The sequence below is a fragment of the Mytilus trossulus genome, chromosome 4, assembly GCF_036588685.1.
Source record: "Mytilus trossulus isolate FHL-02 chromosome 4, PNRI_Mtr1.1.1.hap1, whole genome shotgun sequence".
NCBI lineage: Eukaryota > Metazoa > Mollusca > Bivalvia > Mytilida > Mytilidae > Mytilus > Mytilus trossulus.
In genome coordinates, this window is record NC_086376.1 from 18,149,415 (window position 1) to 18,174,613 (window position 25,199).

Consider the following 25,199-nt stretch of genomic DNA (forward strand, 5'->3'; position numbering starts at 1 on the left):
TTGAATGTGTATGATTGTGTAACAAAAACAACCATGTCAATTTCAGCATGCATATTAGTGATGTCGAGTCAGAAGCGTATGACAACTGGTACATTCCTGTTTCAAATTGTACATTGTTTTGTTTTTTTGTTGTTGTTTTTTTACTGTTGAAATTAGTTGTTATGTTAAAATAGATAATCATTCACCTTGAGAGATGTATAATTATTGTTGACAATTCGAGACCCGTCTTCAGTTGAATGTGTGATAACTGTATCGTATTACTACACGAGTCGCAAGGGATTTAAAATCGAAAATAAATGCAAAACATGTGTTAATGTGTCTTTTTTAACACAAATAATATACAGAATTAATTGCAGGTTAAAGACAATAACTTTATAGTGTCTAAATATCAGCTGTATTTGAAAGGCAGTTATGTCCCTTGCCTCTTTTTTTCTCTCACACTAATATCCCCTTTTAAGCATTTCCTTGATAGATAGTGAATTCCCACGCCTAGGAATATGTTTAAACATTGGTGTTTAATGGTTCAGATGAAGTCACCCCTTCGAATGTTTTACAGACATCCTCGCGGTTCAAGTTGGCTGACCTTTTTTTACTATCTGTGTAACAATTAAAAGAGTCAAAAGATACGAAAGTGATATTCAAATTCATTAGTTCAAAATGAACTGACAACGCCATGGTTAAAAAAGATAAATACAGACAAACAATAGTACACAAAACACCACATAGAAAACAAAAGACTGAGCAGCACTAACCCCCACAGAAAATGGAGGTGTTTTCATGTGCCTTGGCTAGATAGATCCTGCTCCACATGTAGCACCCCTCGTTTTGTTCGTGTTAGTACAAACCCTCCAATATGTTTCATTTGTCGTAATCACAACCCCTTATTTTCCTTTCTTGTGAGTGACATAACTGAATGCGACTAATTTTGTGAATTTTCAACATGCCAAAAGCAACAGAAGCATCATGACTTGCTTACCTTCCGAAGAACACGAGTTCATCTTTTTTTATTAGAATAATGCTGTCCAATTCTTCTTTTACTATGTAATATAATGTTTTGTGGACATTTTTTTACTTTTTTCATTGTCTTTTGTGCATGATAGGATTTTTTTTCTGACTTATTGAATATCCCCCCCCCCCCCCCCCCCCAAAAAAAACCAACCAAAATAACATTGTAATGCTCTCCCCTGTTTATATCGGATTTTTTTTTTTCACCACCTACTCCGGGGTTTTTCCTTGTGTAACACAGACAGTGTATTAAAGGTAAATCAGTGTATTGCTTTAATTATTACACAATATTGTAAACCAACAGCAGTTTCATAAGAACTACAAAATACAAGTAAAAACAAATACCTTTAAATCAGTTTAAGAGTTCAGTATACAAAAACTTCTATTCTAGATTTAAACAATGAGAATATAACCTCCTTGTTAATACAAACAAAAATCTCTCATAATTCTTTTTAGAATGGCAGTGGCGTAGCACTGCAACCATGTGTCTACATATAATTTTATCAAATACTTTATTTCAATACGATCACTGAATATGATAACTATTTTGTATTGGGATTATGTATTCATTTATTATGTTAAATATGTTTTGTAACTTTAATGGAGAGACGTAAATAAACTATTTGTGTTATGTATATTTATTTTACGTAACTGACGACCATCGATACATGTAACGTTGTGCGTGTACAAATTATAACTAAAATAAAAGTGGTGGGATGGTATACGGAACCGATGATAACTCTAGCTCGAATTTCGTGTAAAAATGCAATCTTGCCATTCGCGGATCACATCTCAATTGTGAAACCTATATCAGGGTGTTGACGGTGATACTCGTTGCTAAGCTAAGTATGACGTAATATTCACCAGAGGTGGATTTAGATGGGGTAAGGGGTCCAGCCCCCCCCCCCTTTTTAGGAAAACTTTGGTTGATTATATATGGAATCACTGTAGCATGACGAGAGCGGCCCCCCTCTTAGGCAGTCAGTGGGCATAGAAAATTTCTAGATCCGCCACTGGTTACTGTGTAAAATGCAGGATAGAAATGAAAGTAACCCATCGAAACATAACTTTGAGTCTAGATTCAACATCACATTCTCATTTACCGTTAATCATTTTCAATCCGAATGAGGAAAAAGATATTATGGGGTTATAAAAATCATAAGACAGCTCAATATCTAAATTAAGAAGAGAGACGTAAAGACAGACTAAACTGGAAACTGAATATAAAGATACATAACTTTGAATTCGCTATCAGAAATAACGACTACTCTCAGATCTGTACTTTTGTGGTTTTGGTTTTTTTTTTAGCTGTTATTATACTTTGTATCGATCTCTAATGAACTAAGCTCCTTTCGAGACATCTCCGGGTTTGGTCTTGCCTTAGAACCCGGTGCCACATGTGGAGCAGGATCTGCTTATTCTTCTGGAGAACCTGATCACCTCTAGTTTTAGGTGGGGTTCGTGTTGCTCAGTCCTTAGTTCTATATGTTATGTTTTGTGTTCTGCTATTTTATTCTCTTTATGTGATATCCGTTTGACGTGGCTCGGTACTTATACATCTCGTCAATGTGTGTGTGTATTGGCTTTCATTTTTTTCTGGTTTGTTTTGTATATGCGACTCTTTGTATTTCTTTTGTTCTTATTACGTGACTCTGTACTTTAAAAGATCCCGTCAGTATTATTTTGGTCTATTATATGTCATTATGATATATTTCTATTATGAATTACTATATACGTTGAACCACAAACGTCAAAATCATTCAATCGCGTAGTGGAATTAACTATTTTTGGATTCTCATAAATTCTACCTATAACTTTTGGACTAGTTTAAATCTCGGTCTATTTCTGTAATTTGTTCTTACATATTTTTGATTTTTTAACTCCGTATGCTTACATTTATGGCAAGCCAAAGTGGACAAAAAGAGCTATTTTCTAATATTAGAAAATCATTTTCTAATATTAAAAAAGAAACAGTCTATTTATTAATATTAGAAAATGATTTTCTAATATTAGAAAATGATTTCTTAATATAAGAAAATGCTTTTTTAATATTAAAAAATCATTTCTTAATATTAGAAAATCCTTTTTTAATATTAGAAAATCATTTTCTAATATTAGAAAATCCTTTTTTAATATTAGAAATTCATTTTCTAATATTAGAAAATCAAAAGTAATTTCTTATATTATAAATTCATTTTCTTATATTAATAAATGATTTTTTAATATTAGAAATTCATTTTTTGATATTAGAAATTCATTTTTTAATATTAGAAAATCATTTTCTAATATTAGAAAATCATTTTTTAATATTAGAAATTCATTTTCTAATATTAGAAAATCAAAAGTAATTTCTTATATTAGAAATTCATTTTCTAATATTAATAAATCATTTTCTAATATTAAAAAATCATTTTCTAATATTAGAAAATCATTTTCTAATATTAGAAAATCATTTTCTAATATTAGAAAATCATTTTTTAATATTAGAAAATCATTTTCTAATATTAAAAAATAAGGTACTTTTTAATATTAGAAAATGATTTTCTAATATTAAAAAATGGTTTTCTAATATTAAAAAATGATTTTCTAATATTAAAAAAGGATTTTCTAATATTAAAAAAGGATTTTCTAATATTAAGAAATGATTTTTTAATATTAAAAAATCATTTTCTTATATTAAAAAGTACCTTATTTTTTAATATTAGAAAATGATTTTCTAATATTAAAAAATGATTTTCTAATATTAGAAAATCATTTTAGAAAATCATTTCTTAATATTAGAAAATGATTTTTTAATATAAGAAAATAGCTCTTTTTGTCCACTTTGGCTTGCCATATACATTGCCTATGTAAATTTTAAAACTGTTTGTATGCACATTGAACGACAAATTTATGTGACGTATACAAATTTTATGACGTCAGACACTCGAGTCAATCCATGTGTTCGTAGATAGATGTTTTTTGTGTTCTGTTAAATTGTCCCTTTTAAATTTGTTATGCGTTGATGAATGTTGTACCCATATTTTGACTATTTTATTAATTGTGACTGTTTATTTAACGCATCATGTAAATATAACGGAATTTGATGAGACTGTTATTAAAGAGAGAGGGTTAGCGCTATAGAATCAGGTTTAATCCACCATTTTCTACATTTGAAAATGCCTGTACCAAGTCAGGAATATGACAGTTCTTGCCTATTCGTTTTTGATGCGTTTTGTTATTTGATTTTGCCATTTGATTATGGACTTTCCGAATTGATTTTCCTCTGAGTTCAGTATTTTTGTGATTTTACTTTTTTGCCATGAGGATGTCAGTTTATTTTAAATTTACGTCTTTGAATGTCCCTTTGGTATCTTGAGCCTATCTGTTCATCCTATTTTATAGTGTGTTTGTATGTTGTGCTGTAAAACCCAGTGGTGTGCTAACATTACAGTCTAAATAAAATATCTGAAAGGTTTTCCATCATTTTCAATTATGCATTTTTTTTTATATTTTCAGCTTTACAATCTGATGTTGGAGACAGTCCTATAATACAGGACATCTGGAGAGAGAAAAAAAACTGATGAAACAAAATCAATTCGTATCTTTATTATAATAACATACTAAAACTTACGCACATGAACAAAGTCAACAAAAACATTTAAAACAATGAATCTGTCATTTATATATTGCGATAAAAAAAAATGATCTATGATCACACGACACAACAAAATCTTATTAAAATTTGACAAAACATTAACACATATTCCAGATTATATACGTATTTGTTAATCCAGAGTTAAAGCAGTTGTCATGATAAAGCTATTTGACATCTGGTTTATAGAATAATATATGAATTGAGTTTTAAATAAGCATACACGACGGACTATTATAATCCAGAATGTCAATGCGCATGGTTTTTTTTCTGCTTTTTAACCGAAAATCGCGTTCATACATGAATTTCATAAATGATCAATCTGCATCTCCCACGCATTCATGGAACCAAACGTAACTGTGACATGTTTATGGCCGATATAAATCGGATTTCATTCCGGTGTCTGTTTGAAATCTAGCACGAATGTGATCAGGGCATTAAAGTATCAATTTAACGCAATAACAAGTATTTATAATTTGACTCTATGTTCAAAGAGTGCACACATCCATTTTCGAAAGAATCCGATACACTGGAATAACATCGCTTTAGAATTTATCAAACCACGTGACTGACTGGTCATAATCGACTCAAATAAAAGACAAAAATCGTCTTTAACTGGGATTTTCATTCTGACTAGAAAGGACTTGTTTCATCTGAGGTAACGTTTTTTTAAGTTTAATGTTCTTTAATGAACATGGCATTCATATAGTATGCTTTCTTTTACTATTTAAATGTCAACTACTACCAATGAGTTGATGTCCCTAAATAGGTATTGCGGATTTTCTCCTCCGCCAAAAATATCTATGTCTTACTTAGAATATTTTCAAAACCGTCTCTTATTTTCATTCAACTGTCAGTCCAAAAACAGAGGTGGCCGGTTGTTAATAGTTTTCATTGCAAGAATTCTTATGGATTTTTAAAAAAACTAAGTGTTATAATCAAAATACTGTTTGCTTTTGCATCTATTTTTTGTTGTTGAATATTAAAAAAAAATGTCACATGTTGTATGGTTGCCAATAAGATACCTCTTCACAGGAGACCAAATGACACAGAAACTAACAACTTTAGGTCACAGTACGGCCTTCAACAATGAGCAAAGCCCATACCGCATAGTCAGCAACAAAAGGCCTGAAATTTCATATTAAACACTTCAAACGAAAAAACTAACATCCCTAAAAAAAGAGACAAAAAGTAAAGAACTAAGAGTTTGTATTCACTGATAGCTAATTTCAAAGCCGATATTGAATAAAAAAATAATAAGAAAATCATGCATCTTAGACTTTATTATCAATCGGTACACAAGTCAATTTTACTCATGATATATTCAAAAACAAATAATATGCAATAATATATAACTACATGTAATGTAAGTGACGTCAACGGTTCATGATCCGATTTGTCAACTTAATATTCGATTGATTTGAATGCTTTTTATTTACTACAAAATAACAATATTAGACGATTTTAAAATTTAATGATATTTGTATTCCTATTTGTGTCTCCATAATTAATCCTACTATAATAATCTAATTGTGAGTTTATAATTAGAAATTTCTACAAAATGAACTAATCGTATTTGTATAGGTCATTAGTATATTTGTCCTCGGTAAAATAATTGCTGTTATTTATAAAAGTCCCCCGACACTCAATTAATTACATAAAATGGGGGTTTCAATATTTCGTGGAATGTAAGACATCAACACAATTTTATACAACTGCATACATTGAAGGTCCCCCGATAATGGGGCAAAATTGTGAATGGGAGATCGTGACATTTTTGGGTATTCTTTTTATCCTTACCTATTCGTTTTGTTCTTGTGAAAATCAATATCCGACTTGTTAAAGTGCAAACAATAAAAATCATGATGTAGAAATACTATCAGGGGTATTTTTAAACTTTATCCGCTATAAATAAGGGAAAAACTGAATCGTCATATTTTGTGAACCAACAGTTGATTTTATTTATTCTCTTACTTGACTTGCATATATTGTTCACCAATTTTAATATAAGAATGTGAATATGTAGCATGCAGAATCGGCGGAATTAAACTTGTTTGAAATTTTTAAAAAAACTTGGGGATGTAGTGTTCCAGTACAACATACAAACAACCAGAGACATATGACTGTTTAAAATGTTTGTATTTCTATCATTCGCTGTCTTTACTAATATGATATAATGTTTTAATGACAGACACATTTTCTCAAAATCGATAAATTTTTAATAGCAATAAAATTCCAGATTTTCTAATTAATCAAATCTAAAACGTAAATACAATTATATTTTGTATGTAACGTATCCATGTTTACTTAATACAAAAATATCCCCGGGGAATACTTCGGTCAAATGGAGTAGGTAATGATTGAACAAAAACTTTCTTAATTAAATTTCAATAAAAATAAACAAGATTGACACGGTTCAATGGTTGACTAAATTCTACCTGTATTATAAACAATATCTTCTCAAGATCAAAACACCTTAGCCTTTGACTTTTGATATACGTACAAGTACCCCCGAAATTATTAAATCCTTTAGATTTAACCATCTGATTCAATTAATTTATTACATTTCGATAACTTAAGTCTCTTCACAGTTTCAGATACTAATTACTGGCTTCTATTTATAGGATTGGATAGTAATGATAGCTTTACGACTTGTATCAGTTATGGAAATTGACTATATTGAGAGCGTAATCATGTGACCACTGTATATATTGCTGATATCGGAGCAGATGGTAGATTTCACATCTAATACTTGACATGTATCGGATCAGAAAATGAAGGAAACTTTTTGGAAGGATTTATAGTTTATTTTTCGAAGGATTATATTTTTAACATGACTATTACATTTCCTTCTATAAACAGTGTGACAGGTACGTTTTTAATTTATTTTGATTTTAATTTATTTTTCAATTTTAATTTATATTTTTCTTTTCTTTTGAAGTCCCTTTACAATTTGTCACGATTTTACTTATAATACAAATAACTTGGATCATATGATGATTTAAATGGTCACTTGTTTTGAAGGTGAACTTTCACAACATATTGGGACTTGTGTATTATAGTTTTTATTATAATTTGAATTGTTTTATTAAGATATTGGTATTGATTTATTATTTGCTGCCTTACGTCCAGTGGCAAATATTTCCTTCTAGGCTTTTTTTTTTTTTTAAACTTTTTTACTAAAGGTATGCGTGTTGAATTGTATATCAGGCAAGCATCCCATACACCACCTTTAACCCCACCATACGGAATAAACTGTAATGAATGTTCATTTCAAAGGGTTAGGGTTCTTATAAAGATTAAATGTGTATAAACACGGAAACTGCGTATTCTTTGACAGGTTGAAGATGGGACAAGTCACCTAAATTGGTTATTCATTTCAGGTGCAAAAAAGAAATTAAGGGAAATATTGCGACGTGCACATTATACGGTAACATGCTACAAATTTTGGTTAGCAACTTTCAGACTGAAAACATGATGTTCGTGAAATAGAATGATTCATGTCATTTATGCCCTTGAAAACAGAGACTTATTGAGAGACCAATCTAGCAACTTAATATGTTTGTGTTACAAAAATTCCTAGCCTGGTTCTACTCAAACTCACTTTTTAATATGATTACTGAAATCCAAATTTATTTTTGTTTTGCACTGACAATTTATATCCCATTTATGACAAGAATGTTTGTTACTGCTAACTTAATAAGTCTCCTGAATCTTGTTTTACCAAATAGGTATCCTCAATCTTATTTCTGTTTAATACATACGCACCAAGCAAATGTATGAAACTGTGACGTGTATTATAAAATTAAATAGATATTGAACTGATATATCAATCCCTGTTGAATGATGCAAACATTAAGACGTACATTTTAAGAATTTTAAACTGCTCACCTCATTGGTGTAAACGTCTAACAGTGAACACGCCACGTTGCACCTCAATATTTTTTGTCAAATGAAACTAAAGGCATTTTGATATTTCAGCTCCTTATTTTGAAAAAAAAGATAGTTCTTAAGTGTGTAATAGTTTGTCAGATTTCGTAATGTTACTGAAAGGTACTGTAATATCTTATGTGCTGGTGCACACATTGCAAATGTTTTTTTTGTGTTGTCCTTCGAATCTTATTATATTTTTGCATGTATTGACTTTAATGAAATACTGAATCTGTTTAAATTTAATTTAGATTTAATCATAATGCAACAATACTTGCAAAATTAATTTTGATTAAGTAATGCAACCAATTCCATCTAGGACATGTATTCAACGGAAGAAGGTTCAAAATAATGTGTGCACCAAATCACACATTTTTTCATGTAAATGCTTTATTATATTTGGTGGAATACTAGAATACTGTACTCATTTGAGTTTTCAATGGAGTATAATTTTTTTATTTCCCGGATCCAATTTTAAGACTTTTGCTCGCGTTGGAAGATATGCGACAACAATTGAAAACCTTCTTTTATACTGTTCACTTGTGTCTACAGTAAGTGTGTGGGAATTCAGTGACGGATTACGCGAAAAGGTTGAAGCACATTATGAATGTAAACATCATTACTATATAACAGGTCCTGGTGAGATTCATCTCTATCGTTTTAAACCCATTTCAGAGACATGCACGGTATAGTTTAAACTTTTAATTAGCTATATCTACATACATTATATACAGTTTTAGAAAATTTGTTGTACTTAATACTCCCTGAAGTACGATATTATATAGTCTTCTTGCACTGAGTGCACATTAGGTTCTCAATGAGTTATATGGAAGAATATAGTATATTTTTATGATTTTGTCAGCTCTTGTTGTCTTTAACAAAGTTTCTTGATTATTTGAAAGTTATAGTTAATTCTGTGCATATTCCAGAGAAGTTCCAAAGAGACTTAAGTGACACTGTGCACACTGATGAGGGAGGGGTTAACAAAATGGAAATGTTGCGAGTTGCACATATCCTCCGACGTCTTGTATGGAGCTATATTATGGAATTGTTTAAGGATATTCCCCAAACTCACGAATTAAGACACCATCAGCTAGTGTGCAGACACTTCTTTAATTGTTACGAGTCAATTCTCATACATTCACTTATTTTTTATTTTTTTTACACAAAGTTATCAACAAAGATCATTGCTGGTAAGTTGAAATGTTAGTTTCTGAATGATAGATTAAATGTATGCATTTTGAAATATAATAGTTCATGTACTAACGCCTAAGTATGTAATTAAAAGCTATTATGTTTGTATCTCTTACGTATTTACTCTGAGATTATGATTACAGCTAACCCGATGCAACGTGTATAGGCATGCAAAACAACCATTGCAGAAACTGTTCGAGGGGTCCGAAAGTTATCCACTGAATGGCCAAATGTCTGTCTCTATCTTTTCTTATTGTCAGTGTGAACGAGGCATTAAATTAACCGCCTTTAACCTCTATAAAGATCCACTTTTCAAAACCTGCATATTAGACTGATTGTAAACTTGATCTATTCATTAATAAACGTGAACTATTTTCCGCTGGACGTTAAGCAATCAACATCAATAACTTATTAATCAATTGCAATCAATATTAAAAACACATTGCATAAGTAATTCGGAATCTTAGTACTGACATACGTTTCAGTATCCCAAATTAAACAATATAGGGCCACTAATTTTTCAATTACAAACTGCCCATTAAGAAAACTGACATGTATTGAGGATACGGATATATTTAATGGTTTTAATTGTCTTTTCAGATCAGAAACGAGACAATACAGGACATGATGGTAAAGAAGGAGCTCACAAACATCCAATTGATGATCGTAAGTCGATACATTGATACTTATTTGTCTTTGATGATTTTAACTGTTATATTACCTATCCCGTATATGTGTAGGTATTCCCATAACCATTTAATTCATCAGTGTTTTCCAAGCTAGAAATGTATAGCTGTAGACAGCCTCTGCAATAATTTTAGACCCACGCACCAATAAATGACATATTAAACTAATTTTTCTGACATAAACCCGTTTTATGGCGTTTGTTAACCGTATTGATACAAAGAGAAAATCATTATTTCAAACCTGATTCCAGGCCGTAGAAGAAGAAAAAATGTTGCGGGCGGATTTGCACTTTACAATTGATTGGAAAAATATCGTCTGATTATTCTGTCAGTGTGCTCGAGTTAAAATACATTAATTTTGCACGTCCCAGAGCGATACGTTAATATATTAAAACTAGATGATAAGAGTGGTGGCTTTTACTACGCAATCTGTATTACAAAGTCAATATTACCATTTACTTGATCTCATTACTAAACTATCAACATGTTGTCAAATGTTAAAAGAAGATTCACAGGTCAGAAGCTTATTAAAGCTTACTAGTGGAGCAACCATTTTACTTCAAACGGGTGGGTTATAATTTTTGTCTTAGTCAGAAAATGTTTTGGTGCAAACATTAAGCCCTTCCTTTTCCAACTGTGAAGTAAAATGATTATTCCCTAAACGAAACTTTTAAATAATCCAAGCAAACGCTGCAAATGCATATCAAACTTCTTACATGTTGTATAACTGGAATCGAAACGTTAAAATAACTGTATTTCTTGTTAGCTGTTTCAAATCATATCCAATATTTCGTTAACACTTAGTCTCTGAAATGCAGCTTGAGTAGGTAATTTTTGTTTACTTTAATATGTAAAGGAAATCCATGTCTTTCTAAAAAAAAAATGGAGAACAAACACTACATACTTAGATATGTATTATTTACATACTTAGATATGTATTATTTGGATTATATGAGGTTTTTTTTAGTGCTCTTGATTAAGAAACAGAAACATCGCATTTAATTTGAATCATGTAAAATTAGATTTTATCACTACTTATTAAAAGTTATTTCATTACTTTATGTCTTCGTCAATACTAGTTCAAAAACAAATTGCGTAAACAAATTTAGTATTTCGATGTGCCGTCATCCATAAACAAATGGCGTAAACAAATTCAGTATTTCGATGTGCCGTCATCCATAACAGCATAAAATGACGTGGTCATGCTTTATTTGAACTTTCGGATGTTTTTAGTCAAAAAATCACAATAACAAGCAACCAATTATCAATCAATCAATATGTATTTTTCATATTTTTAATTTGGTTGCAATTTTAGGATGATTGCACGCAAAAACAAAACAATCAGAAAACAAAATCAATATGAAAAAGATAATCTCCACGAAACAAAAAACAAAAACAAAAAATACTGTAAGGATATTCATATAAACTAAATAGTTAACTGCATTTCGTTTTTCTTGTTTTAGCTGTGGTACAGGTCATCATCGCAGTGTGTTGTGCAGTTGTTATTTCCGGTGTGATTTTTGCATGCATCATTTGCCTCAGACGACGCAAATCTTCAGTGCGGCGCAAATCTAGTCTAGGGCATTTCTTTATCACAAATGATGCGCCATCGCCGTTTGGAATTGCTAGTTTAAACAGCCAACTGTATCGCTCACAAAGTGAAGATAACAAAAATGCTGTTGACGACACAAATTATAACACTTTTATGTATAGCGAAGAATACCCACAAGAAGAGTATTCCGAATTGGATATGTCCGATAGATCGAGTACACCCTCCGGTGATAGATCAAGTACTCCTTCCGGTTCAGATATAATTGAAACTACTTTAAGCGGTAGTCCTCAAAGTGACAAATCTACATCTGACATGAATAAAATTTCCGCTATTAAGAAATTGAGAATGATGAGAAGGGCAAAGTCAATGGGAAACTTGACAAGTGGGGTAGCTTCCGGTGTTATTTATAGGACGGATAACGACACAGTACTTACGCTTTGTTTAGACTACCATCAAGCTAACTCTGTGTTAAATATAGACTTACAAGACGCTATGGATCTTCCTTCAAAAACACAAAATTCTGAAGTGTTTATTACTGCTCATTTATTCCCTAAATCAAACGAAGGCATAAACACGAAAGTCGTGCCTGTGGATGAAATTGTACATTTTGACGAAATTTTACAGTTTAGTAACGTATCGTTACAAGATTTAGAACATTGTACAATTAGACTGTCTTTATTTTCAAAGAAAAAGTCAAAATCAAAGACCAACTTTATTGGTGAAGCATTTATTCAGTGTACTGAAATAAATATAAAATCACCATCTCCTACACGAATGGAACTCATTCTTCAAAGAAAAAGGCTAAAAAAGGTAAATTAAAGATCATTTCTTATTGAAATTTTATAGTGTGTCCTTGAAGTTCTATGTTTTAATGTTATACTACTGTTTCAGAAAATGGAGAAGGTTTGGTACCATTAAACGTTTATCCCGCGGCAATTGTTTGCACCTGTCATACGTAAGGAATCAGTGGTTGTCGTCTGTTATGTGGTTCATAAGTGTATCTCGTTTCTCGTTTTTTATACAGATTAGTTTTCCCGTTTGAATGGTTTTATACTAGTATGGCCCTTTATAGCTAGCTGTTAGATGTGAGCCTTGGCTCCACGTTGAAGGCCGTACATTGACCTAAGTATAATGGTTTACTTTTATAAATTTTGACTTGGATGGAGAGTTGTCTCATTGACACTCATACCACATCTTCCTATATCTACTTATGCTTTTATTGTAAAATATTACAATTCTAGAACTTAGGAATTAGAGCGAATAAACTAAGCATAGAAACCAGGATTGAAATTTTGTGTTTGCGCCAGACGCGCATTTCGTCTACAAAAGAGTCGCCGAAAGAAAGAAAAAGTTAAAAGGCCAATAAAGTACGAAATTAAAGAACATTTGCAATCTTTAATTCAGTTTTGTTATAGATTTCATACTTTTTTCCATTTCTATTCAAGATTTCATACTTTTTTCCACTTCTATTCAGTTTTGTTTTAAAGCGTAGATAGAAGTCAACATATGCTCCGCAAAACATCATCTTAATTATTACAAAATGGCCGTGTCTACAGTATCTACAGTATATTCGCCTACACTCATCAAGTTGTATGCTGTTACACATTATATACAGTATTAATATCTTTTTTAGGCCTTCTTTGCTTATTATGCATGAATTGATACATGTAAAAGACTGTTTTTATGGAATTCGATAACAAATTTTGCGCATGAGAACCAGAAAAGGTTGACATTTAATTCAGATTTTTCTTGAGGTAGTCGAGAAAGTTTTGTGACTTTTGTATGTCCACAATACGAGTGAAATATTTGTCACTTGGCTTGGTTTTAAGCTTCTAGCCAAAAACGTGCTGAGATTCCAATTATTTTCTGTAAATACTCTGTAAACTTATCAGTGTTAAATTAGCAAATACGGCGAACAAAATTAAAAGGAAATAAATGTTTATTTCATCTACTGATCTAACATTAATTATAGAGGTCCACTTTTGCTTTTAACATTATAATTAAAGAGAATTCCATATGAATTGAAATTTAATAAATATTTGTTTCTTTTCCAACATATAATTACTGCCGATTAATGATTTGCTGAACATGAAAGAAACTAACGAAATTTTAAAATGTCAAATTGATTTCCTTTTTCATTCTTTTTTTTTTGTTTGAAGATACACATCAAAACTTTCTGAGAGTACCACATGAGACGTTCTAAGAAAAATCATTTTTGAACTTAACAAATTAATATAATTTTGTTTTAAGTTTCATAAGAACAATATCGTTTGGTTAAGTTTTATAATCCGAATCAGTCAATAACAAAATAGACAAAAACCTGAGAATGAATATGCAATTTTATATATCTTTTGATTGAGTTAAGCCATTTCAATTGATATTTTATAGTGAGATTTTCTCTGCTGTGTTGTTACAATATTGTGTCAGATAAGGACGAAGGTTTGGTACCATTAAAACGTTTAAATCAGTTTCAATTGTTTGCACAGTACTAGCCTAATTCAGGAAGTCAGTAGTGTGTTGATGTGGTTCATACGTGTTTCTTATTTTTTCATATTGATTAGACTGTTGGTTTCCCTTGTTAATAGTTTAACACTAGTAGTTTTGAGGGCCCTTTATAGCTTGCTTTTCCGTGTGAGCCAAGTCTCATTGTTGAAGACCGTACTTTGACCTAAGTATGATGGTTTACTTTTATAAAATTTGACATGGATAGAGAGTTGTCTCATTGGCACTCATACCACATCTTCTTGTATAGATATATTTTGCACAAAAAAGGCATGTTTCTGAAGTTTCTGTGCATAGTCACGTTGTCCTTTTGTAGAACATTTTAAAGATTGTGCACTCTGCATTCCATCAAGTTTCATTTTTATCCATAATATGGTTAAATATGTTAAATTCAGAAAAAAACACGCTGTTTTCTTTATACCTAAATATTAATGCAATCTTTACATTTTATCGCTAAATAGACAGGTGTTGATTTGATATCAATATAAAGATACACTTATCTCGAATTGATTATAAAATTGGCACTTTCTCAAATCAATTGATGACGGAAACAACTTTTCCTTTTAAATTAAAGTATTAAGACATTAAAATTTACTTATTCTTTCTTCCTCCATCAAGAAAACTAATGGGAAAACTGATCGGTTGGAAATTTATATATATAACAGTTAAATACATATGTATATTATTTGTGAAAAGAAATGGGTCTATTTATTTTTTATAAAAAAAGACACATCTCAAATACATCCATGACTTATTTTATTGACATCAGCCATGATTGTTTACTTGCTTGCCCTTATAAAAATTAAATTGTTTAATCATCGAGCTGTAACGAATAGACCGAGGAAAAGTAGGAGAAAATATAATAAAAACAAAACACACCCCATCTTCAAATATATTATATAAACATAAATCATTAGCAATAATATTTAAACTTGCGTATGAATTAAATGAAGAAATTGTATTAGTCATATAAAATGTTAAAATGTCGTAGATGGGGCCTTCTTGTATATGAATGGTGTCGAGTCAGAACCGAAGATACTAGAGGACTACATCTAATTTGCACTAAACTAATTTAATACATATATAAGTTTGAATGGTTTTACACTAGTAATTTTGGGGCCTTTTATAGCTTGTTGTTCGGTGTGAGCCAAGGCTCCGTGTTGAAGGCCGTACTTTAACCTATAATGGTTTAATTTTTAAATTGTTATTTGGATGGAGAGTTGTCTCATTGGCACTCACACCACATCTTCCTATATCTATAAACATCTTTTTTGTTAAATCTTTTATCTTATTTCGTGAAGATCAACTTGTTTTGATACACCGGAATCTTGCCATCATCTCAAATCTACCAAACGTAGTGACCACTGTCTTTACTATTTTGTCTTTTTCTGGTTTAATTGCCAAAACCAGAACTGTTTGTTGATAAGTAATTATAACACTTTTTTGTAGATCATAGATGTTACTAGTAGAATATTCACACTCTTTAAAGGCAACTTAACAAACCAAAATGTCTAATTGAAGTCATTGTCTGATCTTATATGTTGACTCATATAGACCCACAATTTATCGTGGAAATCTGATTTTGCACAATTTTTCCAAATAATCGTTGAATCTTAAGTTACATAATCTGTAATAAGCAAATAGACTACAAAGCTATATAGTGTAATTCAATTGTTTAGAATATTTTTCAGGAAGGTTTTAGTATGTTCAAGTTTAATTTGTAGATTTCAATATCAGAATATTTTTCTCTTGTAGCATTCTACTGCAGACAAACATTTAAACAGCAATTTGGGTGAAATATTTGTTTTGCTGCAGTATAACAGTATGGCCAAAAGAATGAAAGTATTTATAAGACGAGCAGAACATTTACCGAAATCAGATAGACTTCTTGGACAACCAGGTAAACATTTAGACAATTAGCCGTTTCAGAATCTAATGCATCCTGGGTAATATTTTCAAAAGTGTGCACCAAAACGTCCTGCTTGGTTAAAAATGTCATAAACAATGACGTGGCGTTATTTTCATTTTGGGGTACGAACGATGAAATTGCCATTGATTTTATGGGAATAAAACTTATAACACAAGAATTGTGTTATGTCTGATAACCTCTATGAACATGGTTACATAGTCTTATGCTAATCTGTCAATAAAGGGACCTGAATAGAAAAGTAATAATTTATTATAATATTTAAAACTTATTTGCCACTAACATTGTCAAAAGGATAAAGTAAGGCTTTTTGTAAATTATTGTTCAGACTTAATTCTTAGCATATACAAAATATTAACAAGAAATAGCTTCCTCAATCGCTAAAAGAATTTAAAAGAATAAAAGAAGATGTGGTATGATTGGCAATGAGACAAGTTTCAAACAGAGACTTAATGAGGCACAGCACTCAATCATAAGCTAAACGACATCACATAGTGAGCATTAAAATGCCCCAAAATGAGTTTCCCGTGTGAAATTGAAATATCTGAATTTGGAACAATATTGTTTATATTTGATTTATTAGACGTATTACTAAGTTCTTGGGTATCTTTCAGCAGTATATTTTATCAGTTTAACCACTTCATGATATATTAAAAAAGATGACAGGAATAACTCAACATACCACACAGTACACAACTGGCTATATTTACAAACAACACGGACTCTTCCGAAACCATAATAATCACACAATTAAACATAAAAAAATAATATGCTACGCATGGTACAGATAGACTGGATTGATACAGGCACAGGGGCGGATCCAGTTATAATTGAAAGGGGTCCCAACCCTGAATGTACTATTTATATATATGTCTCAATTCAAATGCATTGATCGTCCAAAAAAGGGGGTCCAAACCCCCGGAACCCAACCCTCTTGGATCTGCAACTGAGGCAACAAATGTGGCCGTCTAGCTAAACTAGTTTTGTTTGCAAACAAACATTTCCGTCCCTTTTCACCAATTAAACTAAATATTTTTTTTAATTTAAAAAAAAACACCATACAAATCGAATGCAAACCTACATAGCGCAGTCACTAATGCAACAGAATGACCACTGACTTTGGGGAATGAGATTTCAATGATGGTATTCAAAGCTTGAAAGCGTTATCATCCCACATACTATGATTCATAGCTTCAAGACTAATAAAAAATTATGATTAATTACAGGAACCCAGATAGCATAGTTGTCATACATAAATAGCCTCATGTTCTATTTCTGAAGCCCAGTATACCATTATTATATGATGTATTGATTTTTCCTGATATATTGCATTCTGGAAATAGCAATAATTGTTATTGATTACATAATTTTTCTTCTAGTGAAAATCCTTCTTTTTGTACGTTTTCAATTTCGAAATCAAATCTTTGTCCGAGTTCCTTTAGTTGCGTAATACGAATGTGTCTTTTCGTATAACAAAATGGTTAATTAGTTGATTTGTGATTAAGTGAAATTATATTGGCGTTGTAGGAGACCTTCAAGTAAAGGGACAAAGTAATCAATGTTATCTCTGTTTTTTAAGTTCCAAATAAAGAAAGACTTGGTTACTTTGTACTTTAACATGTAATAATTAAGATGTAGGAGGAAAAATTTAGCTGGTCCTTGTATTTCTATGCTTTTAAAATACATATTCTTTGTTTTTACAAGTATTTCTCTTTTATTTTTTCAGTCCATTACATTATATTAAATATCTATCTACACGGTGAACTTATTATGACAAAAGAAACAAAAACTGTGAGTGGATACAGTCCGGTGTGGAACCAACCATTCCTTTTTGACATTCATAATTCAACTGTTGGTGAGCATGCGCTAGAGCTTGTGATAATGAGAGGTCGTCGACACACAAAAGATGGTGTTATAGGCCGTGTGGTGATAGCAAAACATGGCCCAAAATCAGGCGTCGATCATTGGTTAGAAATGATTCGGCCATGTTCGCACGAAGTTGCCAAATGGCATAATATCCTTCCAGTTATAAAATTTGAGCCATGATGATAGACCATGGAAGTGAAATAAATTATAGTACTACCATAGACTTGGTTGATAGCTACAATTGACAATTAAGCAGGTTCTGCAATTTGGGTATAAGCACTCTGTATGCCTTCAAAAATGATGTTCATGCTTTAAAACAAACTTATGTGATATTTTCGTTTGTGATGTCTTTCAACATTTTCCAAAATTCTTATGTACATATGAGGGTCAGGATGGGTTTACAAAATAAAGAATGATTGACCAATACTACAGAAAATAAGGCCGCAATGATAAAGAAAAGACAAAAGACAAAAAACATAAAGAATTATATATAGAGAATAGCGGGTGTTAAAAGCAAAGAGGGGAGAATAAAAGGACAAAAATAATAAAGAATAGAGAAAAAAAAAGAAAAAATGGTTTCAAAAATAAATAAATCAGAAATGAAGAACCCGTTCAGATCCTCATAGACACCGTTGTTCAACTAGTCATATTAGTAATAATGGAAATGTCTTGTTTTATTGTTATATTTGTCTTAATGTAAATGTATACATGTACAAACAATTAAGTGTTTTCGAAATGAAATGATTTTATTTCATTTAAGTCCATAGTGTTGGAGGGGAGGGGAGGGGGGTCACCAAAGCCGGTACAAGGTTTATAATTTTGTTCGTCAGACGTGCGTTTCGTCTACAAAACACTCAGTAGTGACACTTGAATCAAAGCACTTAAAAGGCCCAAAGGGTTGAAGAGTATTTATTGAAGGCCACATTCAGGAACATCTTCAATTAGTATTTCGAAGAGTTCAAAGTTTTATAATGATTTTGAAACCAATTAAAATGTATCTGATTATATTTTTTGTATATTTAAGACAGCTTGTTAAATGCATAAGAGGTTTCATAAAACGTTTTACCACTTTATTTTAATTATATGTTTCTGTATGGTTCTGTGAAATATTTATATAACAACAATCGAATGCTGTACAAACCGGGAAATTTTTATATAGATTGCATAGAAATAAAATGATATTTTATATTTTTCATAGTTATGTCCAGAAATGCGTTGTATGGCTCTCTATATTATGATTGCTTATTGTTTTCAAATAAAAGATTTTAACACTTTGCTATCTTACGGCGTATTTTTTCTGCCAGACATAGAAATTCACCATCTCAACTTGTATCTATAAATGTTGTTGTCTCTCAGGTATCAAAAGTTCCAGCTGGCTTATCAGTCGACACGGTCAAAACTTGACGTATTTATCTGGTTTGCGAGATTTCTGTATTAGAACCATTGGTATTCATCGTCCATTTCCTTCTCTTTGGCCGGGTGTTGTGTAATTCACACATTTCTCATTCCCAATTCTCAGTTTTATCATTTCATCAAATGGCCCAATATGAATATTCCTATCTTCACACAGAAGAAAGAGTAGGTTGTGTTATTGACTCGTTTATCCAATTCTGATATACACAACAAGAGAAAAATCTAGAGGGAATCACACAAACGCTTAACGGACGGAAGGATATATAAGCGTCGACTTTCACGTTGTATCAAGAGGCGTACAAAGAGGGATGATAGGGCAAACAACAAGTACAAATAACTGTTGTAACTTGGCCCCATGTATACATTGTGTCACTGTGTCTCGTTCTCGTTTTTATGTAGATAAACGCCTTCGAGATTCTTGTATGAATGGTTTTACACATTTTTTGGACCCTATATAGCTTGCTGTTCGATGTGATCCAACTTGAAGGCTCCGTGTTGAAAGCCGATCTTTGACCTATAATGGTTAACTTTTACACTTAGACGGAGATTTTTCTCAATGGCACTCATATCAAATCTTATAATATATATGTATATATAACATTTTGTAAAGATTCATGACATTGGTATATACAGTAAGATATAAAATTTAGAATTGAAAAAGGGAATGTATAAAAAAAAAAAACATGACCAAAGAGCGAAGGCCACCAATGGGTCTTCAATACAGCGAGATAATTGCACTCGGTTCTTTTAACATGTATGTTAAAATATGAGAATACAATTGTGCCATTTTGAGACGAGAAAGCTTTAGGTAAATCTTAAAGTTCTTTCATACTAGTACGAGGTGACGGTAAAACATAGAGATATTGCTGAAACTTAATATGCAAATTATATATTAAATAGGCTTAATAATGCGTCACATGTTTCCCAGCAACAATATACCATAACTTCTTTATATTTGATAAGGTGTTAAATGTGGGCCCGCGTTACCATTAAATGCGTTTATAGGGAGATGTTGCAGGTTAAAGGCAGTAATTTATTTATATTTTCATTTTTATTTAAATTATTATATTATGTAAATTTCTAATTTTTGGAAAATTAATTGGGCATTTCATTTTTTTACTAAGATGACCAATGCTTACATGGTCTACCCTCCTGTAAGCTTATAATAAATCAATTTGGTATTTTAATTTTTTACTAAGATGACCAATGCTTACATGGTCTTCCCTCCTGTAAGCTTAAAATAAATAAATATTTACGGTAGGAATCGATAAATCGTCGTTAATGGCATGTCTAGTACATTAAAATAGTGGGATTTGTAAATGTTTTTTTATTTAACGAACTGTGCAGTAAATTTTCATCAAGAGCAACTCACTCGACATACGTGCTACAATTAACAGACATTATAGTATCCAGTTCAGTAGTTCTAGGACATTCTGAGTTAAAGGGAAAATTTGAAGTTCGATAGGATGTTAAAAATGATATGGTTTTTTGTTTTGTTTCAAACATCTCTTCGAATAAGCAATTGGTGAATTGATTTATTTAAAAGAGCTTCACCAAGAGCATTATTGCACCTTGATATAGGTAGGAAGCTAATATGTTTGGTCTATATAACATTTTGTTCTTCTTTGTTACATATTGGTTTGTTTTTATAGTGAAGATTATAACGCAATGTTGACTACTGTTCTCTTATTTTTGACATTTTTACCTATTATATCTGTTTGTTTTTATAACTCATCGTTGTCAATATAATGGAATTTGATTCGACTGTCATACAAGTGAGAGGTTTAGCTAGCTTTAAATCCAGGCCTGATTTAATCCACCATTTTCTACATTAATTTAGAAATTGCATGTACCAAGTCAGGAATATGAAAGTTGTTATCCATTAGTTTGATGTGTTTGAGCTTTTGATTTTGCCATTTGATTTCGGACTTTCTTTTTTTTAATTAACCCCGGAGTTCAGTATTTTGTGATTTTTCTATTTGTCTGTACATGCGAATTCTGGTCGTATCATAACTTGAACGACAAATACAAAGTTTTGAAGGTGCAACGACTTCAAAAAAATATGGGATAAAAGCTACGTACATGTACAACCTCAAGAGGTACTGGGTTATATAAATTAGATCATATCTTAGTCTTCTTTCGCCCGGCAGTAAAACCCTTAGTCCGGCGTCCGTTTTTTGTCTCTGTGAGATGTGTGAATTTGTAGCCACGTCCTGTCTGGATGGTAATTATATCCTATGTTTTGTGTGAAGCCGGACTGACACGCTTTCTGCGCTTCGAGAATTTATGCAAGACAACTTCCTTCCCTATTACACATGCCCTCATTTTCAAGAGGCATTCCCAATTTCACCGTCTATCATTCCAGTCGATCCTTATCAAATGACGCGTACAAATTGTGTCTGAACTATCGCTTTGCAACCAACATACAGCTTCCAAATTTATCTGTATTGTGATAATTCATGTTGGCACTACGCATATCCTTATACACGTGTTGGGGAAGAATTTTTAACCCCTCCCCCTTTATTACTCTTTCTTGAATTCTATGTTATAAATAGTTCAATCGTTTTCACTCAGCTATGAACCTCCTGTTTCTTTTATCACATCTGTCTTTATGGCTACATTGACCTGCAGTCATCTAAACCTTATATTTAAGTGTTTCCATGACATAAATAATATAAGTATATCCTTTATAATAGCTCCTGTGTATTATATTTTCAAAATGTCAATGATAGTATGAATCATGAAGTTTAATCCTCAAAGGATGCATTATACATTTTTATTGTTCAAAGTGGATTTGTCTTATTTGAATTGCATACCACAGCAAAGGGAATTTTTAGTACCATCAAAGTAAAGAACACATTTTTTTCTGAAGTAGGATAAAATATTTTAACACAATTCTTTAATAGCTAGATTATAAGTACATTGTAGCTGCATCATATGAGGAATGTGATTTTGAAGATATTCATTTTCTCGGTCTTTCTGATTGAGTTTTCTATACAAAAGTATAGATTTATACCGTATTTTTAAAGAGATAGGGTTTATAAAGATTTGTAAATTCCAAATATTAGATTATATATGAGGAAATCGTTGTCTTTGATATATATGTAAATACATTATAAAATTTCTTTGATAAAGACTCGCCGTGTTTCAGGATTCGAAAATCGTCTGGTCTAAAGTTATACAGAAGCGATAGTTATTTAGTTAAACGTTGTGGAATATCTGTTTCGTACATTGTATATTATATGCAAACCTCAAATCTATGTGTTTTCCGCAAATTTATGTCCTTTCTCATATTGCGTCTTAGACGTTCCAAATCTATGTCCTTTACTGTCCCCAATCTATGTCTTTTATTGTCACACATCTATGTCCTCTATTTACTCAAATCTATGGCCATTTTTGACTCAAATCTATGTCTTTCATTTACTCAAATATATGGCTATTTTTGGCTCAAATCTGTGTTCTTTCATCGACGAAAAGCATAACAAAACGTCATCAAGTAACACATCTATGTCCTGTAAAACCATGGAATATATGGTTTCTGGAGAGAAGGAATATGCCAAAACATAAAGAATGATTCTTCTCGGGGAAAGATTTTCGTTATTAAAGACATAATTACAGGTTTTACATTTGAACTAAATAGATATCAGCTAAGACCAAACAGTTGATATATATTCTATTGTGATTGACAAATATTTCAATATATACAAATATAGCTTTGTATGAGGTCAGTAAGACCCTGTTCACACTAGCATTTTTTTTATCGATCTTATTTGAATCGATCTAAATAAAACCAGTTAGCGTTCACATTATCTTTAATCATGACGATCTCTATCGGTCTGATCTGAACCACTGCGTTCACACTACAATTAAAACGCAATCGGTCTAACCTTTTTGCCCGTTAAACTGTAAACACTGTATAAATAGAACTGATTTATCAAATTCATGTGTTGATACACTGATACACTCACTTGGAAACAAAATTGGATAAAGTTATTTTGTTTCTCTTGAATCCCAAGTAAAATGATACTGGTGTTATTACAGTTTCCGTTTAATTTTGAAAAAAAATAACTGTGGCAACGAAGTTACAACACGACGCCGGAAATACTGCGGTTCCTGCAAAGAAAAAAAAAATCAACTTTAGAAAAGAAGACATAGATTTCGCAAATCTATGCTACGGCGAAGACAACATGTTTTTAGTTCGCTTTAAAGGTCTTTTAACAGAGAAATATGGGTTAAACAACGAACCTCTGAGATAGTCTTGCCGCTATACATGCGCATACGTTATTTTCGATTCAATCGTACTAGTTTAAACTGATCTATGCGTTCACATCTAAAGTAAGATCGGTTGACTTTAGATCGATTCAAAGTAAACTACCTCAGTTGGTGTTTTAGTTTAGACCGATTGAAGATCGATTCAATGCGTTCACATTGGCCCTTAAACCGATCTAAAGTGAACAGGTCTAGTTTAAATCGATAAAAATGTCATAATGTGAACGGGGTCTAATATAATATTATACACAAGTATATGATAAAAGGGTATATTGACCTGAAAGAAGTATATCGACTGAGGACGAAGTCCGAGGTCGATATATCTTGTATTGACCTCATACAAAGGCTATATTTATTATAATTATTATTAATCTCCGACCATATTTTTATCAAAATTGTCATTTGATTTTGTTGGAATTTTCCTTGACAATAACTAAATATTAGTTATTATTTCAATTGCTTTTTTTGTTTGTTTGTCATCTTGTGTATTTGAAGATTTTGTTCGTCAAATAATCGATCACAGATATCATTTGTTTCAAAACGTTTAAGATCGTTTAACAATATCCTGAAATTCATGACATGACGTCACAAAGTATATCGCTTTTTAGATATTCTAAATATAAATGTGCAATATGCTTTTTGCTGTGCACTATGCTTTTTGCTATCCACCGTTTTGAGAAATGGACACAAATTTGAGGCCGTACACAGATCTGAGGTTTACATATAAAAAAGAATATATGATATGAATGCAAAAGAAACAACAATCCACAAGAGACCAAATGACACAGAAAATTAACGGTTACCGTATTTAACAATTAACAATTAGAGGTTGACCTTCAACAATAAGCAAATCCATCGAAATGACAAATGTAAAACAATTCAAACGAGAAAACGATCGGCCTAATTTATGCACCAAAAAATTAATGAAAAACGAATATGTATCACTCCAATAAAAGACCAACCACTGAATAGCAGGCTCCTGACGTGGGAAAGGCATGCACATACATACATAATGTGGCGGGGTTACACATGTAAGTGGGATCCAAACACACACCCACTCCCTTAACCTGGGTCAGCGTGTAACAGTACAACATAAGAACGGAATTATAAAAATCAGTTGAAAAATGCTTTACTTATCAGATGAATACAAATAGAAATACATCTCACAAAAAACACATAGTGGACGTGGGCAGGTACTTGTATATCCCAACAACAAAAAAA

General features: G+C 31.5%; 1 protein-coding gene across 1 annotated transcript; it reads left to right on the plus strand.

The window, feature by feature from the left end:
- The first annotated feature begins 4,977 nt into the window (after nt 1-4,977).
- LOC134714805 (synaptotagmin-11-like) lies at nt 4,978-19,570 on the plus strand. Its single transcript, XM_063576384.1, has 6 exons — nt 4,978-5,297; nt 7,264-7,509; nt 10,364-10,429; nt 11,913-12,811; nt 16,259-16,403; nt 18,157-19,570. The coding sequence occupies exons 2-6, from the start codon at nt 7,473-7,475 to the stop codon at nt 18,474-18,476; spliced, it is 1,467 nt and encodes a 488-aa protein (XP_063432454.1). The 5' UTR covers nt 4,978-5,297; nt 7,264-7,472; the 3' UTR covers nt 18,477-19,570.
- The last annotated feature ends 5,629 nt before the right edge of the window (nt 19,571-25,199 follow it).